Genomic DNA, 19294 nt, shown 5'->3' with positions numbered 1-19294 from the left:
TGCAAAATTCTGCATAAATATGTATTTTACCTGGTTAATGTGTGTTGCGGGGCGTGGTGGTCAATAAAGAGATGCTGAAAAGCATGTTCATGCAAACATCGTCGGGTCTGCTGTGATATGTTTACAACGATACTTCTGCTCCTGAACCTCTGCGCACAGCGTCTGCAGGTCGGGGCTGTACGAAGTCACTTTCATCTTTACAGGACTGTAAGCTGTCGTCTGTGAGGCGTGAGCGTGTTTGTCTTTAACATAGTTCACGGTGGAGCTGCTGACATAATGTGGATCCAAAGATCCATAACTGGCCTACCTGGGGTCGAAAGTCTCGATAAATGCACGGCGTTTCGTACACCGGCTTCCGCGAGTGTGACGCTTATTTGAGCGATGAAAAAATAATAGAATATAATTTTATTTTTATATTTCAATATCACAATAATCTTCCAGTTTAGAACTACAAGTTAAAAAGAACTAACATAAATAAAATACACTTCAGCTAAATACTTCTAATTTAATTTCCCAAACCACGCGGAGCCGCACTATAAGCACTAAAGAGCCGCAGGTTGCCGCCCTCTGCCCTACACAGTCGGCCGTAGTTAAAAACATATTAGGCTGAACGCTCTTTAAAATTGCAGAGGACTGGAAAATAATGGGCTCTTGATTTCTGCAAAGTCAAAGAAATGTGACTTTTGACTGTTGCTGACTGAATGATTGAATTCTTCACAGTGTTTTGAATACACACTGCTTTTCATTCTTTAAATAGTAACTTTAATACATGCGTATTAAAGTATAGTATAGTATATATATAGTGTAGTCTATTTCTGGTGCTGGGAAAATCATGGAGAAAGACTGATCGTATTTAAGATCAATACATTAATGGCTTGTAACTTGTTAACTCAAAAAGATCACACCATGTTTGCTCTTACTGCACTGGTAGTGTGTTTGGGATCATTGTGATGAAAGAAAAGTCAAACTGAGTGAAGAGCACTCAGAGAGCGCTGTTCCTCTCAGAGGGGGAACACGATGTTTCATGATGCCTGTTCTTGTGTCACTGTGACTCTGTATTTAAAAAATGTAAAGTGTGTTGTACACCTCTTTCTGTGCCCTTTCATATGACATATTAGTCGATATGGTTTCTAATTTTTTCAAGTCAACTCTGAGCTTTAGCACTAACAATGAAGGTCAAGCCAACCTAGGTACTCATGTCCCCCGAGGCCTAAGATAAGATAAGATAAGATAAGATAAATTATTATATTGTTGTGAAGTTTGTCGATGTGAGTTTTTACTGATTTTCACCTGGGAACTTGAACAACACCTGATTTTATTAAATCAGCTCGAGCTATTATTGGTATCTGCCCTCACACAAACTTTGAAAATGATATGTTGAAGTGACAGTTAGACTGCTGTTGGAGATTATGTATGGGAATTTCAGCAGCAGGACCACGACTCCAAACACGCTCCTTCCGGCTGCCATCTATATGGGTTCCCCCAGTTCTGCAAGCTGATCATTCTCGTTTCCCACCCTCCCTCCTTCCTCTCCATTCTTCAACTTCTTCACTTCTATTTAGTACACGGGGATCTGCCAGTCCTCTTCGAGGCCTTCCCCAAACCGCAGCTCAATTCATGTCAAAGCATCGACTTTTACCTACTAAAACGCTGTCAAACTTAAAATGAGGACGTGGGCCCAGCTAGTGAAACAAAAAGACAGACGAACAGATAAACTGACCCAATTTTTTTCTACTTTCAATGTGATTTATTCAGCTTCTGTTGTGTTTTCTGTGCTTTTGCAGCATTTTTCTATCATAGTCAGCCTCTGGTCTGTGTCTGTGTTTTTATTCTCAAAGTCAGAGACGTTCTCTGCTCTTTAGTTTGAAGACTTTTACACTCCCCGGTTGGATCACCTTGTCTAATCACCCCAGTCAGTTGAAGTACAAAATAGGTCAGCTCAGCCACTCAGACTTTACCAGCTTATCAGCTTGCTCCTTGTGGCAAACAGACCAGTCTCTTGGCTTATTTTGTAAACTACTGTCTTTGTTCCTTGTTCCAGTTTGTACCTCTGTCAGTCACAGGAGCTGACTAAACCCACCTTCTTCCATACAACACTGGAGATCTCTCACCATACCTGGTACCATCATAAGCTCCAAGTTGTTCTGTGTGTGGGTTTAATAAAGAATGTGCACCTGAGTTTCACTCTCTTGCCTTCGGTTTAGACACTCATAACATTTTTTCATTTCAATTTTCAACTGCAGAAGGAAGCTTGACACTAGTTGACAGAAGTTGAGGAAGGATTGCTATTCGGTTATGGTCTACACCAGCGGTCTCCAACCTTTTTTGCACCACAGACCGGTTTATGCCCGACAATATTTTCACGGACCGCCCTTTAAGGTGTCGCGGATAAATACAACAAAATAAAACTAGTACCCGTACCGAAAAAAAGATTTATTCATAACACACGTGAAAAGACCCAGGAAAACCGAGTTAACGATAAAAACGATAACAAAATAACACTGAAAACTGATAAAAACCCTGAAAACCAGACATTTCACACCTGAGCCTCGACTCTCGCAGCCCGGTACCAAACGACTCACGGACCGGTACCGGTCCGAGGCCCGGGGGTTGGGACCGCTGGTTTACACTGTTATAGAAACAAGGAGAAAATGGGTTTCAGAACAGCCACTGGACTTGGATAGAGTGTAGGACTGTGTGGTAAATGCTCACGTACTAACTGGACTGGGACTGCTATATTCTTATATATATATTAATTTGAAATAATTTCCCTTTGTGGTGGGGCGTGGTCTGCGGTGCCGTGTGGACGCACCAGCACGGCATCCGCAATCACGCCCGCCGTGTTAAAACACGTTGGTGTGAGCTGCAGCCGCAGCAAGTAAAGATGGCTCGAAATAACGATATGTGGTCCCGCCGTGCCTTATTCGCGCCACACCCTTTTTCTTTTAGAGAACTGTTTAACCAGTTTTATTACTTTTAGTCATGTAATCTTTTCATTCAGTGCTACCTTAACTGTATATTTGTTTTTATTTCTGGGGAAATTACCTTAATTGTTTCATAGCATTGTCTTTGCTCCCAGTCTGTTCTTTACACTGCTCTCTCCTCCTTACAACTAAAAGTTAATAAATTATGGAGCATTGTCAGGCCCTTTAAATCTAGGTCGCATTGTTGTTAACAGTAATTCTGCCACTTAGCTTGGCTTTGTCTTTACCAGTTGGCCACAGGTACACAAAATTAAGTCACTGCATTCTGTTAATCCTGGTGAATACTGCATGGCTTTAGTGGAGAAAAAGTATTTTAGAGTAAAATTAGAAAATTACTTTATATATTTTATTTATTCCAGAACAAATAAGCAGTTTTGTTTTGCCATAGTTCCCCAGGATTTATAAACTTTCACACAGCGATGGCACTCTAATGCCCCTTTGAGGGCCCAGTTATTCTGCGGCCTTTGCTTGTTCACACTGAACTAAAGAAAGCTGTATATAGTAGTGCCACACTGCATGCAAATGGAAACAAGGCCATTTAAAAACCCCGGTGGAGATTATGCTTTGCTGATTACAACACTGTGAGGTTGCAACTTTTTACCCGGATTAATTAAAACATGTGAACACAATTCAATAAAAGTCTTTTTAGGATCACTTTTAATTGCATTTTAATCATGAAAAAATGTAAAAACACGAAGGATTTCAGTTGATTCTTTGTCTGAACAACTGTCAGACGTGATAACATAAGTAGATGTGTGACAGAACCAGGAGAGCATGTTGTGGGATTCTTCTTTAACAATTAAGAGCAGAAGCTTAATGAGACTGGATTCACACTTAAATAAAGAATCGTGCACATGTAGATCTGAAAACAACATCTGTTGTTTCATCTGCTCAGTTTAATTGTTTGTTTTTAACTGATTGAAGAGCTGTTATTTACTTTGACTGGCAAAGTTTGAGCTTCAGACAGAAATAATTGTGTAATGGACTGTTCCCATGAAGCGGGGAACACAGCTAGATGATAAGGCCAATCTTTTACACACATACTGAATGAAGGTTCTCTTCAACTTGAATGCAAAATTATTTGATTCACCTGATGAATTCATCCAAATGACCAAAGACAACTAACAAACGTAGCTCTGAAAACAGTTTGGATTTGCAGTTTTCAGAGCTGCCTGATGTCTAAAGAAACATTTTGCAGTTTGTTTGAGATTTTGCTCAGTGTCTTTCTTTTTTCTTTTACCAGGTTTCCTTCCAGCTGCTTGTGGTCACACTTTGGGTAGAAATACATTGACTTTGTTACAGAGCTCGACTGATCTTCATTTTGACAGCAGATATAGGTAACTGTGAAAAGATAACTACTGTGATTGAACGACTGTTCCACAAGGTACACTGCAATTTTAACAAGCCTGCATACTGTGTGCGTGCATCAAGTGGAAAAAGTTTGAAAATAACAATGCATATGACAGGAAAATGGTTTTGTTTGTCACTGACACGTTATGCATAACACATGTTCTCTTGCGGTTGGAATATTAAGGAGAAAGCGCTGTCTGATAACAAACAAACACTTTTGGTTTTGATCAACCACAGTGTGTTTTTGTTGGGTTTTTATAGCATCTATATTTTGTGTCTAAGAAGAAACTAGCAGGAAAAATGTGACACATGTTCAGTCATTTATGTGGACTATAATCACTGATGGGAGTTTATACGAATTTAGCGATTGTGATTTCAATATCGATATCACTTATCGACTCGATTCGTTGTTGATTCTCTTATAAATTCTCATTGGGTTTTTAAAGGTCATGTATTACACTGAACGCTTTTCTTTAAAGTAATGCAGTATGTGACTTAGTTATTCACTGGAGACAGTAATTCATTATACTAGTCATTACTAGGGCTGAACGATTATGGAAAATAATCTAATTGCGATTTTTTGCCCCAATATTGCGATTGCGATGCGATATGCGATTATTTTTTAAGGTCTTTGTCTTCTGTATTATTAAACAAAGACAAGCAATACATCATATAGTATGGCCAATACTATATTACATTAATTTTAAACTGTTCTTTCCTGGAAGACAGACCTCTGTTATGATGACATGAGGTGATGCATGAATTGATGACTGACATTTTTATTTAACTTCTTCAATCACAACAGTATATTTGAACATACACAATAGTTTATTTTTAGCTTACAAACATCTGAGCATAAAGTGCTGACAAGGAACCCTGGTGTAAACATTAAAATGAAAGTCAGTACAATGTGCAGATTGCAGAAATATACATAAACAAAATCAGTGGCTTTACCACACTCAGTTTTTCGACATCTGTGAACTACTAGACAGTCATTCAATTAAAAAATAATATTAAATAAATAAAACTAATAAATAAAAAATACACACATCTTACTGATCTCTGCAGTCAGTAACATTACACATAAAGTGCAAACATAATAGCAATTGTATAAACACACACACAAACACGCCTTTAAAGTTTAAAGGCGTGAAATTGGACGGTCTAGTTCTGATTAGCGTCACCGCTGTCTCGGTGGAGTTTAATAAACTCGGCCGTCTGCTTCTTGCTATCTAAAATATAACCAGACACTGGTGTAAATTCTCGACTGTCTCATACTTCTGTTTAATAAGTTTTCTGTTTGACGTTTAGTCAGCTGTGTGAAAACCAAGGAGGAACCCACCCGGGGGATTAATAAAGTTTTATTTTATCTAATCTAATAACTTTAATCTCAGCCAAACCGATTTACTCACGAACAAACAAAACACTGAAAAAAGCCCAACAATAACATTTTTAGGTTGTCTAAGTGACTTATATATTACGTTTAACCCGAGCAGCGAAACTCCGCGGTGATCTGAAAATGATGTGCCGGGAGTTGTGCCGTTCTCGGCCGCATCAGTAACCCTCGAGCTCCCGGCTAGCTGTCGAGCTGGTGGGTAGCAGACGCCTCTGAAAACGTCGAAGCACTTTTGCAAATATGGGATATCTTGATAAACCGAGCAGATATTTGATGTTTACACAGCTACTTTCTCGCCTGAAAATATGTTAAAAGTTTATTTTGTGACCCAGAGTAATTTTAAAACTTAGTAGCGGCCGCCATTGCTGGAAACTGGAGTTTGGCTGGGCCGCGCTATGAATTCTGGGATATGGTAGTAATTTGGACAGCCTTATAATCGCAGTATAATCGCAGCCTTTGCGGTTAGAAAATTGCACTTGATCATGTCGCGATATTATCGCAAATGCGATATATCGTTCAGCCCTAGTCATTACATTGCTTTTACATCATGTTTCTCTGTAAAATGATATGAAACACACAGTCTCATAATTACCAATTAACAATATAAACCTAGAGGCCCCACACACCAACACAAATTATTAGGACAACCGTGTGATCGTTCTATGAGTATTTGGGTATGAACACAAAGCCGTCAGCACAAAGCAAAGATGAAAACCAACACAAAGAGTGTAAACTCGTCACCACAGTGACTCTACTGTAGAAAAATGAGCAGAGCCTGCAGTCTGACTGCTCATCACCACTTTTATTACCCGGTTACTTAGTGTCAGTATGCTCAGCTTTAACAGCACTCTGGGTTCTTGGCTAGCTTAATACCTTTGTGTTAGCATGTTAGCAGTTGTTTCTGTCCTGGATGAAGTTTGGATTTTACCACTGTGCGCATTCGTTTGTGGAGTAAAATAAATTCAAATATAATAAATAAAAATAAATCATGTCCATATCGACGCAGTAGACCATGGAACCCAAAATGCCGGATTCACAAACAGAGATTTAACTTAGTGCGCAGCTTTATTGCTGGAGAAACTCTTCATAGCAGTAAACGTGACAAAAACAAACCAAAACCACAAATGCAGGACTAAAACCGGAGAACAGGAACCTAGAAACTAAGAATACTCAGGACGCGAAGGGAGGAGACACAGCACAAAGAGGGTATAATGCAACGCAGAGCAGGGGATGACAGAGGACTGAAATACAAGACGGAGTAATCAGGAAATGGGAGACACAGCTGGTACTAATTACTCAGACGAGACGGGGAACAGAGGCTGAACACAGAGCAGGACTGTCAAAATAAAACAGGAAGCATGCGGCAGACACAGACTAGACACTGAACAGAGGGAACGCCGAGTACAAGGACAGGAAGGACATGAGACATGACTGACTGGGGAACAAGAGAACAAACACGAGGGCAGAACTAAACCTAAGATCTAGAAATCACAAACCCAGGAGAACTAGAGCTCTAGAAATGCAAAACAGAAACCAAAACCCTAATATTCATGAACCATGATGAGATCAAAAATAAATGTACAAAACTCAAAACACTGGGTCACCGACCCAGGACCATGACATGTCACAGGTAAATGGTGTGGCATCTATATAAAACTCTTCTAGTGTAGACTGACTTAGTCTGTTAAACACAAAAATGCACACTTTGAGTAGGGATGGGTACTGATAAGATTTTCACGATTCCGATTCCATTTTCGATTCTGTTTAACGATTCGATTCTTTATCAATTCTTATTTTTTAAAAAGGAGAACACTAAGGTCGATTAGCTTAGAATTTTTTTTTATATCTTCTCTTTGAACAAGATAGAAATTTAGGAGTAACATGGCCTTACAAACCCAACAGTGAGATCTTAAGAGATCCAGCCTACGGCTCTTCAATGGGGTGTCACAGGGTCCCCGGGGAAAAATTGGAAATGTAAAATAATAAAATAAATATTCTTCTGTAGCAATAACAAAGTATAACATAAATTATTCTGTAGCAACTACACAAGAATATCCAGTAATGTCCCTGCCTGCAATTAAACACATTCACTTACTGAAAATCATCTTCTGTGGCAAACGGCTGCAAACCTTTGACCACAAACTGAGTCACTGCTCGGTGACATTCGTCTATCCTGGCCTGAAAGGAGACGCTACCGGCAGACTGCAGCGAGACCTGCCAGCATCTGAGCCAGACTCTGTCTCATCATGGTCACTAAATGCACAGTAATGGCAGGTTTGTAATAAGGCAGATCGCGCTAACATAATATGCACTGTTAGTTGATTATTTACCTGCCGCATTAACGGGAGAGGACGTGCAAACGTTAGCGCTGCTGCTGGGTTGAGATTCACGAGTCCAGAATTAAAAACACGACATTCATTTAAGGTCATCGTGTTGTTTTGTGAGCAAATGCTTTTGCATATTCGTAGTGTTTCCTCCCTTAGATGAAATATCTACTTTGCAAGTACTGCAAGTTGCCCTGTTGTCATCCGTTCTCGTAAAGTATAACCAAACTTTTGAGCGTCTGAGCCACTTAGGCGCCGTTTCCTGCCAGGTAAATGACGCTCTGCAACGTGGTGACGTCATTCGGGGCGACTGGAATCGATAAGGGAATCGTTTGCAAAAATGGCAAACGATTCCAAGGAATTGAAACAGTGGGAACCGGTTCTCAACAAGAACCGGTTTTCGATACCCATCCCTAGGTGTGAGCTAGGTTGTTTACAGACCTGGAGTATTTTGTCTGTTTATATCAAAGTGGTTCATTTTCACCCTTGGTTTGATTCATTTGTGTAGCTATGAACAAAGTAATTGCACTTAGGTCCAGACCAAACAAACCGGATAGTCTTGGTACAGTTTTATCTGGACTCCAGAGCAATTCGTTTACAGTGTGAACATAACCCAACCTTGATCTTCACCAACTAACAGGTCTGCATTACAAGTTTGAGCTAAAAAACATGCCTCGCATGCTTTGCATTCTCGATGTGGATAGGTACTGTAGATGTGCAAAGGACTGTATGTAGCCGTCTAATGAACGTACATTCGCCGTGTTCTTCAATAGTTAAGAACTCACCAACTTCTTCCTCTATTTACTTTTGTTGCTCCCACTCCAGGCACATCTGCCCTGTGAGCAGACTGAACATTGTCATGTGGTTTGTAGTAATGAGTTTACAAACTCATTAACATCTGTTGTTGTGATTTGATTGTAAAAATAAAACTGAATTGAATTGAATCTGTTTGAGGTAACGTGATTTACTCCGGTTGTAGAAAAGACACAAAGGCTAAAATGGTGTTAAGGAATCTGCAGGACTTACGAACACACAGTTCTCCACTTTCATAGAAGCCAGGACAACACTGAGAGCGTCGTCTGTACATGGTCCTTACACCTCTCCTATAGGCGGTCTTGTAGCTGATCCTGTGCAAGTGACATAAACACAGTAAAGGTATTAATGTTAAAAGATGTGTGGCGCTGACCACACTGATGTATAAAACAAAAAATGTAAGCTTGCAGTGAATTATTTTCACAACAACAGAAAATGATCGTGTGAATGCACTTTCACCAGAACATCCCACAACAAGCCTTTGAACATGTCATCACTCAGCATTGTCACTCAAAGGTCGCTTAAGAACACAGTAGTCACTGCACTTATAAAGGATGAGCAGCACTTAAATGTTTAGGGGAGTTTCTCCACTCATTCAAGGACAAGGATGTTTTCTAATATTTCAGTTTAAGCTAAACGGATCAGCTCTTAGATAAACTAAACTAGTCGCTACAAAGCTTGATGTGGTCATCATGGGGCGATCGTGGCTCAAGAGTTGGCAGTTTGTCTTGTAACCGGAAGGTTGCTGGTTCGAGCCCCGGCTTGGACAGTCCTGGTCGTTGTGTCCTTGGGCAAGACACTGCACCTACCGCTTACTGGTGTTGGCCAGAGGGGCCGATGGTGCGATATGGCAGCCTCGCTTCTGTCAGTCTGCCCCAGGGCAGCTGTGGCTACAACTGTAGCTGCCTCCACCAGTGTGTGAATGTGAGAGTGACTGAATAGTGGCATTGTAAAGTGCTTTGAGGGCCCCGAAAAGCGCTATATAAATCCAATCCATTATTATTATTATTATTATTATCGAAGCTGATATGCCAACAGTTGCACATCAGAATGTTGGGAAGTAACAGAATACATGTACCGACGTTACGTATTTACAATAATATGAGTAACTGTATTGTGTTACAGTTACCGTTTAAAAGGGTGATCATTAGAATACAGTTACTTTGTTGAAATAAGTGGATTACAAGGTGTTCTTGTCCATTTCCTATGTTAGGCTATCCTCTGTCTAATTTTGGTAATTTCACGCATTGCCGTAAACCCAAACAAAACACAAAATAAGAGGCTCTAATGCAAGCTTCCTGTTAATTTTGGTGGCGTCAGTTACACAATAGACCCGGCGCCCGCACAACAGAGCCAGCAGTGCACGGGCAGGAATGCATTTCTTACTGACCGTACAATGCAAACTCTGTTTGTCAGCAACCGAGCTGCTCTCAGCATCAAGAGACTATGACTATATACTGTATATATAAGTAGATGTGATATCTACTCATATCTAAAATGTGTTTTATATATAAAGCCATAAAGTAATGAGGTATTGACCAATGACTTAAAATGCAGCTGTTAGAAATGTACATGAGAAGTTTAAGTAATGCAGTGTTGCTGTATTTTATTTCAGTGAAAAACTAAATATCATATTTTCAATTTAAGTTGTTTCCAGCTGTAGTGGCTGTTGAATATACCTAAAGCAAACGAGGAGTGCCATTTAAACGAGCCAAACTACGTTCACTTTATTTTTGGAGATACTGATCTCACGGTTTATGGTGACCACACTTGGCAGATTTTTCACATAATACCAGATATTTCTGATAAGTTCATATATCTCACTGAAATGTTACTCTGTAGCTGATTGTGTCAGTCTGTCAGTTTAAACCCTTTTTTTAGAAAACATATAAAGTCTCTCTTTGATTCTGACTGTGCTGTCGTGTTGCTACAGCAAAGATAACTGTCACATCTAAGGTGTGTAGCATAGCATAAATCCTGTTGAATGCAAATAAAACACTTGAATGTGTTACTATTATTACTTACCAGCAGAGATGTAACGCGTTACTGTAATCCGATTACTTTTTTCAAGTAACGAGTAAAGTTAAGGGATTACTATTGCAAAAACGGTAATTAGATTACCGTTACTTTCCCGTAGGAACGCTGCATTACTGCGTTACTAAAACTGTGATTTTTTTGCAAGAATGTCTCATGACAGTGACGTAAGCGAGTGCCACGTTAGTGACAACAGCTGTGTGCAGATCAACAATGGATCACATGTTGATTGTGGGAGAGAGTATGAGCGTGCAGCGTTTAAAGCGTGGAAGTACTGACCTTACTTTGAGTTTGATTCCATAAAAAGTGACAAAAACATTAGTGTCCGCTGTGCGTGGGAAGAAAACTTCTTTTTACAGCGAAAAAACCCCTAAACTTCCAACAAGCACCGAGTAGCTACGACGTAATGGGAAACTCACAGAGAAACTCGCGGATTCTTCCACTGACCGCGGCACACCTGCACCAGGGTAAACCTCCGCCTACCCAACTCCTGCTTTACAGGTGAAAATAGAGCAACAGGACCGCTGAGTCTTTGACTTTATTTATTTTCTGCTGTGTTTTACTTGCATCTATTTGAAAGACTGAGTGTAAACACAAAAAAAAATTATTTTATGTGCTGGAATGTGCAGAAAATAGGTTTAAATGTTAAACGAATTTATTCAAGTCAGAGAATGTTGCATATAATTAAATTTTTGCTTGATGCATAAAGTTAAAAGATTAAAACTGATAAAACAAGTTTTAAAAAGAGACTTTTCCATTTGATTACATTTTGTATGATGGATTATGTAGAAAAAGTAGAATTGGGCTGAAAGATCTATCGCTTTATCACCTCTTCAGGTTGTAAATCGTGTTTTTAAAAAGTAACTAAGTAACTAAGTAATTAATTACTTTTGAAAATAAGTAATCAGTAAAGTAACAGGATTACTTTTTGGGGGAAGTAATCAGTAATTAGTTACTGATTAATTAACTAATTAATCAGTAAGCAGTGTTGGTCAAGAAACTTGACCAACACTGCTTACCAGTATGGTAGCAATTGGTAGACAATTACTACCTAAGCCATGAATTATTGACTCAGTGACCTTCCTTAGCTCTTTGCTGCTGCTTCCAATCGTGATTCATCTTCTGACGAGTTTTAGACCCAGAAGCAACATCTGTCTCCCTATAGTCCATGTTTACAACTCAGACAATTGTCCCATAATGCAATTTGTTAGTGATATCAGAATCCTGAGCTTTGACCTTGACATCAGCTACAGCTAATACGATGAGTTTAGTTTTGTTTAGTTTAGTCCAGCATTGTTATTCCTGATCAAAAGAATCTGATTAAAAGTTATTTTTAAGATTGTTTTTTTTTTTTTATAATTGAAGTCTTTATTTGTTTTTAACATTTCACAACACAAAAACAAACAAAACAACCAACAAACAAACAACAACAGAAAAAAAATATATATAAAAAATATAATAATAATAATAAAAAAAAAAAAAAAAAAAAAAAAAAAAACTCAAATCAGTTAACTCAAATCTTTAAGTCATTCCCTTACTGAGTGCCTACACAAACAAACAGTGCAGCAAGCGTACAACATGACTAAAGATAATTGCCCTGACCAAATAAGTTCCAACCATCTCAGCCAAAAACACGTCCCCACGATTCGTCAAAACCCTCCCTATCATCATTAACCCTAGCCAAGAGCTTTTCATACGACACCATTTTCAGCATAGTTTCTTTCCACCTATTATATTCTGGAGGAGACGGTTCCTTCCATACACTGAGAATAACTCGAGCCGCTGCGATCACCCCCACCTTTATAACCACAAAGTCATATTTTGAAACCCCAGGTAATACTGACCGATCCCCTAATAAGCACAGTCTTGGTGACAGGGGTATCATCAAACCAATCCACCTTCCTATTTTGTCCAATACTTTTTGCCAAAAGGGATAAACTTTCCCACATTCCCAAATAGCATGCATAAATGTCCCTGGATCTGAACTACATTTCCAGCATACATTACTGGGACTAATTCCCATTCTATAAAGTTTGGATGGAGTGAAGTACCACCTGTGTATTAATTTATACTGAGTAAATTTACCCCTGGCCTCTCTTATATATTTATCAGAGAATGACAAAATTCTGCGCCAGTCTTCTTTAGAAATTGCACAACCCAGATCCCTCTGCCATATAACCCTCAAGTTTTCACATATCTCTTTTTTTGGCTTGTTAAACAGTTTGTAGAAAACCGCCGCCCTATGTGCTGTACTGGACAATTCTAAAAACTCCACCACCATATTCGAGCTTTGAGCAAATTTTCCTTTGGTAACACAATCCCTTATTTGTAAATATTTCCAAAAATTATTTTCTCTTGTCAAACTGTATTTTCGGGTTATTTCAGCAAATGACATAAACACTCCCCCTGAGTAAAGATCACTTATCCTGCGTATGCCTTTGACAAGCCATTCCTTCCAGAACACAGTTTTCCGCCCAATCCTTACAGCAATATTGTTCCATAGCGAGGCATAAGGTTGTCTTAGATGAGATGCTCCACACAACTTGTGCACCTCCACCCAGACAGCTTTGGAATACCTGAGCACTGGGTTATTATGAGAGTCTTGTCCATTAGTTGCCGCGCCCTGCGAGAGAACATCCAAAGGTGTGAAGGGGCTCGCTAGTTCCTGTTCGATCTTCATCCAGCTCAGCTCAGAGCCTGATCCTGTCCAGTATTTGGCCAGTCTTGACAATTCAAAAGCTAAATTATACAACTTCACATTTGGGAGGGCCATTCCCCCAATGTCTTTAGAGGCCCACATTTTCTTTATATTCACTCTCGGCTTCTTGTTATTCCACAAAAAATCTTTGATTAACTTCTCAATTTGACCAAATATGTGCAAAGGAATCCGTACAGGTAACATCATGGAAACATAATTGAACTGTGGGACCACCATCATTTTAATCACATTAATTTTACCCCATAATGTAAGATTCAATTTACCCCATTTATCCAGATTTGTTTTTATCTTTAGGAGGAGAGGTTCCACATTTGAAAGCATAATATCCTCCAAGTCGGGTTTTAATAATATTCCTAAATACTTCATACCTGAAGGTGAGTACTTAAAATTGAATGGAGTAACGCATCCAGAATGACATGATGCTGACAATGGCATGCCCTCTGACTTGTCCCAGTTTATCTTATAACCTGACAACCCTGAAAATGACTCAACACACGTGAGTAGCGCTGGTAGAGACTGCATGGGATCCGTCAATACTGCTAAGATGTCATCAGCATATAGAAACAACTTGTGTTCCATACCCCCTGCATGAACACCTCTGACACCCCTGTTTGCTCGAATAGCCAAGGCCAGCGGTTCCAGAAATATTGTAAAGAGCAACGGGGACAAAGGGCACCCCTGTCGGGTCCCGCGAGTAAGATGAAAAAACCCTGACACCAATCCATTTGTCAAAACCGCTGCCCTTGGACTTGCATATACAGTTTTGACCCAATTACAAAACCCAGGCCCAAACCCGAACCTTGCGAGGGTCGTCATAAGGAAGCCCCATTCCACCCGATCAAAGGCCTTCTCAGCATCTAGCGAGAAGGCCGCAACCGGGGTTAGGTTAGATTCGCTTCTGTGCATGAGATGAAGAAGTCTTCTAATGTTATCACCTGAGGACCTATTTTTAATAAAGCCAACCTGGTCACCATTAATGATATCTGGTAATATTTGATCCAGGCGGGAGGCCAAAACCTTTGTCAAGATTGTTAAGCATTGCTTAGCATTATAATCTAAATGTCACTGAAACAAACAGCTACACTGAATGAAACATTTAGGATAACTGTTAGCAAAATCTGTTCATTTGTCCACTGGAACAAATGTATATATTATACCTTTAAGTCATTGATCACAGTTATTTATCAATGAGGAAGGTTATTTAGTTGTAGCTTTCATTTCTAGTATTTTTACTTTCACATTTGTAGTCTTACAGTGAAATAATTCTTTGTATTTTTTTAGGCAGAACAAAATTAGCAGATGAAAAAGCTTCTTTTAAAATCCCTAAAATATTAAATGTTAAAGGAATTAAAACAGTAAAATACTGCAAACAAAGAGAGTTGCTTTGTGCATACCTGTGTCTCGTGCATTTGAACCAGTTGAGGATGTCGGTGCATCGGGTGTAGTAAACCTGGTCAAATGGATGGGCATAAGACTCCTGCACAGTCACTGCATAACTAGAGGAACAGGGAAAAAAACAGCTTGACAGGATGAATTTCTAATTCTGGATAAACTTGTGTCATTATCGAATACACGAATATTAAATGTAATATATTAAAATACGTTTTTGTATTAACTGCAAACATCAAATATAACATAAATGTAAGTCCAACTTCACAATAGAAACCTTTTTTCTTTCCTCAACTAGTCAATGATATCCAAAAGCAGGTTATTAGGATGTCAAGCACTGATCTCATTATAAATACAACGGTTAGAATAAATCTAATTTTTAAATATGAAAAACTTTTAATAGCCATTGAGTCATCTGGGGAAAAAACATTTACTCTCCTTAAAGTTCACAACCGCTCAGGTTGTTATCAAGAAACTCATCTTCCTTACCCTCCGTAGCTGGCAGCGAGCTCACTCTGTGTTTTCATTGTGTTGAACAAAGGTTACTGAACTGAGTCTAACCTTTAGCGAGAAGTCAAAGCTGTAATAATCATCAGCAGTAATATCCATTTGCACAATTCCTACTGATTACACAGAGACATTATCGATCACAGCACCTGCACTCTCCGTAGCTCTCATCAGAAACAGCATTGTGCTTTTACCCAACATACTGCTGAGTGCTGGGACCACTCAAGCAGTCACATTACCATCTCTTTGAATTTACAGCCTCGATATGTCCCCAGGAGTAAACCTTTTCCCTTTTGCATTTGATTATTGGCAAACCCTCAGCTTTGATTTGTGGCGGCAGTCCATTAGTTCACTGCAGTATTTCTTTTGTTAAATATCATTTTGAATATTGAAGAGACTCAACTGGGGAAACGTACCTCTCCCAGTGGCTGCACACATTGGGATCATCGGGGTTTAGGGGTGACACCAGGGAGCTCAAACCGCTCAGGCTGAGCCACAGCAGAGCTTGGGGAGAAACTCCATCGGTAGCCATCGTCCTCCTCCTCCCTTGGTTCCTCCTTCTGTCCTCAGGGAAGGAAACGAAAACAGTGAGGAACACGAGTTCACCATTTATACTTTATGTTTTGATAACTTTTAACACGTCTATGCTGCTTTTTATCTCTTCTGCACTGGATTTCAAAGAGCAACAGTTATAGAACACTACAGAGATTAACATTTTTTAAATACATAACTGACAAGTGTATATAATCTACACTCATTTCCACCCAAAATTTCAAATGATGTCATTCAACTAGCTGAGGCCCAAATACATGATGGTCTCAACAGCTCACTGTAACTGTGTAACTTACAGAAACACATGCGGACATAGCTTCTGACACACAAAGTGAAGTTTATTATTTAAGGAGAATAATGGTGTAGTTCTGAGATTTTCCCTCCACCACGTACAGGGTTACACAAAACCACCCTCGTAATGATTTTTGCTGTGCTTGTTCTGAATCTTTGGAGATTGAATTGGGGATAAAATAGGCTCGTCTTAGCTGGGCTGGCTTGTTATAGCAATGGCAGAGAAACATGTTCAAATGAATGGTACGTAGCATATTGAGCAAAATAAGAACAGGTTTTCTGGGGTATAGGAAAGCTAACCCTCCTATTCAACGAGCAGCAGGGATTCCTGTAAGGGAGCCCATAAAGCCCAACAGTAACATATATAAATCAATCAAAAAACATGCTTTCTCAAACCCTAATATTGGATATAATAGGTAAGATACACTGGTGTCTGACTTGTAATTTCACTTTAAGCATGAGAAGGAGAAGACAGACACATAAAGAAAGGTTACTGTGTTACTGTAGCTCAGCGTTTTCACATATGATCACATAAACAGTCAGTTGGTTTTGTATCATTCAACTCAACTTTAACAAAGAGATTCATGAAAAACTTCAAAGACTGATTTTGCTCTAAAAACACCACAACTTCTTGTCTTTATGTATTTATGTATGAAAGTGAACATCTACCATTCACTCTTCCCTCTAAACAAAAATGCTTTGCATTGAAACAAACTAGTGTAATTACGATAAATATTTGTGACACGTGCTGAAAAACTGACACATGCCAGAATGACAACTCGATGTCAGATTCAGTGGACGCAAACAAGAAAAGCACAACGAGGAGTAAATACTAACATTTCTTAAGATGAGAACGATATAACAACCAATTCACAAGGTAGCTAAAATTGTGTTTGGGGCGATCCACTGTAATTTTCTGTACAGCACGGGAAAGACAGATGAATACATATCAAAAGAAAAGAGCGTAGAAATGCAGAAATCTCCTGTACTGTGCAAAAATAAATAGTAGAGCAAGCTTGCAATGCTGAGAACGCCATTGAGGAAACGCAACAACTCATTGTAGGGTTGTGTGTCTGTCACTACAACCATAAAGGAAACTGTCAATTATTCCCTAAAAATGCAGAAATTGCAGAATTTCAGTGCCCATAAATGACACTAACAGTAATTTAGTGTCATTTCTCACCGCTAGATGTATCACCTTTGTTATGCAATGGTACAATTCAATGCAAAAAAAGAATATCCAGCACAATGATTACCACGAGTTTTTCCTGTCAGTCTAAATTCTTAGCAGCCTGAGAGGATGAACGTCTCCACCTAGGAGCCTACATCCTCTGGGTGTTTGCACAATTAATGCTTTCTGGGAGCATTGTTGATGGCAGCTGTGGGATGATAGTGACATAAAATTCAACAGCAGACCCTTTCCTCATGACATCAGGCCTTTTCAGAGGCGCACACACTGACAGCCCGGGAAAATCACGGTGATGATGAATGGATAAATGAGTGACGGAGGTGTTGCAAACCAATTTCTCCCAGCCACGCTGTCATGTAAAAGAATGACAATTGAATGTTCGTTTGTGGACAACTGGTGGAGCGTTCCCATTAGTGTGATATGAGCCGTGCCATGAGAAGATGCTGAGAAGTCAGACAAGCAAGTTTGTGTTTTTTACAGGTGTCTGCTATGTGGACATTGTTGCAGACAGCTGTGACTACACCGAAACAGTGAATAATGAATGGACAGTGATGACATTAGTTTAATGTCCACAGCTACATCACTCACATCCGAGATGGGACAAATTGCTCGAGTGTAATAACAAGAAAAACATACGAACTTAAAAATGGATGAAACAACAAAGCTGAGGTTTTCTTCCCTGGTGCTGTTTTCTTTTGTAACATGGAGACACCTGTTCAGTAGGAGTGACTCTCATGCTACATGGGTCTGTCACCCAGTTTATTCCCTTCTGTGCTTTATAATCCCTCCATCATTCTGCTGGTAACATTACAGAAAAACACATAAACCCACTAATTACATTTTGTTACTCCTCATTCCAAATGGAATCAATTCATTTCACACAAAACTCCATAAGTTTTTTTTTAATTGCTTAAAATTGTTGCAAACGTATTAAAAATAAAAACAAAAATATAACACGTACATAACCATTTCCAGCCTTTGCCATGACACTCAAAATTGAGCTCAGGTCCATCCTGTCTCCGCTGATCACCTGTCAGATGTTTCGCCTGTGACAAATCCAGTTGGTTGGACATGATTCGGAAAGGCATCTTTCTATATAAGGTCCCAGAGTTGACAGAGCATGTCAGAGTTCAAACCAAGTGATGAAGTATGAGGAACTGTTTGTAGACCTCCAGTACGGGAATGTTTCAGGACACAGATCTGCGGAACGATGCTGAAACCATTTCTGCCCTAAGCACACAGCCAAGATAACAAAGGAGTGCCCTCAGGACCACTCTGTGAATATCCTTGAGTGGGCGAGCCAGAGCCCAGACTTGAACCTGATTGAACATCTGTGAAGAGATACGAAGATAGCTGTGTGCTCCCCGTCCAAAATTAAAGTGCTTAAGAGGATCCATAAAGGAGAACAGGAGAAACTGCCCAAAAATGGGATGTCAAGCTTGTAGCATCATACTCAAAAAGACTTGAGGGCGTAACTGAAATTGGATTTTACCCCCCTACAAAACGTGATTATCCAGAGTAAAGACCAGGCAGCAGAGCAGAGAGTGGCTGGCCTCTCTTAGAGATGCGGTGAGGAGTTTGGCCTTCTGGCCTTCTCTGCTCAAGCTGCTACTCCCGCGACCCGAACCCGGATAAGAGGCAGAAAAAGGACGGATGTTTGTCCTCAAATATAAAAAGCACTGAAAAACTGCTGTGTAGTGATACTGTGTATCTTCATAATATTTTATACTCCTTTTCTTTACCAAT

General features: G+C 39.6%; 1 protein-coding gene across 6 annotated transcripts in view; it reads right to left on the bottom strand.

Annotated features, from left to right (window-relative positions):
* The window catches only part of LOC146583848 (multiple epidermal growth factor-like domains protein 11), a 238881-nt gene that overhangs the window by 169896 nt on the left and 49691 nt on the right, over window positions 1-19294 (bottom strand). For all 6 annotated transcript variants that reach the window (XR_014892832.1, XM_085278281.1, XM_085278287.1 and 3 more), the window contains exons 3-5: window positions 15933-16076; window positions 15015-15116; window positions 9081-9181 (exon numbers count right to left, since the gene is read on the bottom strand). Coding sequence is in view for 5 of the 6 variants with exons in the window: in XM_085278281.1 (XP_085134407.1) it covers window positions 9081-9181; window positions 15015-15116; window positions 15933-16048 (319 nt within the window). In the remaining variant the exon portion in view is untranslated. The remainder of the gene's footprint in view (window positions 1-9080; window positions 9182-15014; window positions 15117-15932; window positions 16077-19294) is intronic.

Source organism: Mchenga conophoros, linkage group LG1, assembly GCF_057382185.1.
Source record: "Mchenga conophoros isolate Kocher_MC1m ecotype Shallow Benthic linkage group LG1, M_conophoros_male_GT1.1, whole genome shotgun sequence".
Lineage (NCBI taxonomy): Eukaryota > Metazoa > Chordata > Actinopteri > Cichliformes > Cichlidae > Mchenga > Mchenga conophoros.
Note: the sequence above shows the minus strand (reverse complement) of the source record. Positions and strands in the feature narration are given on the sequence as shown.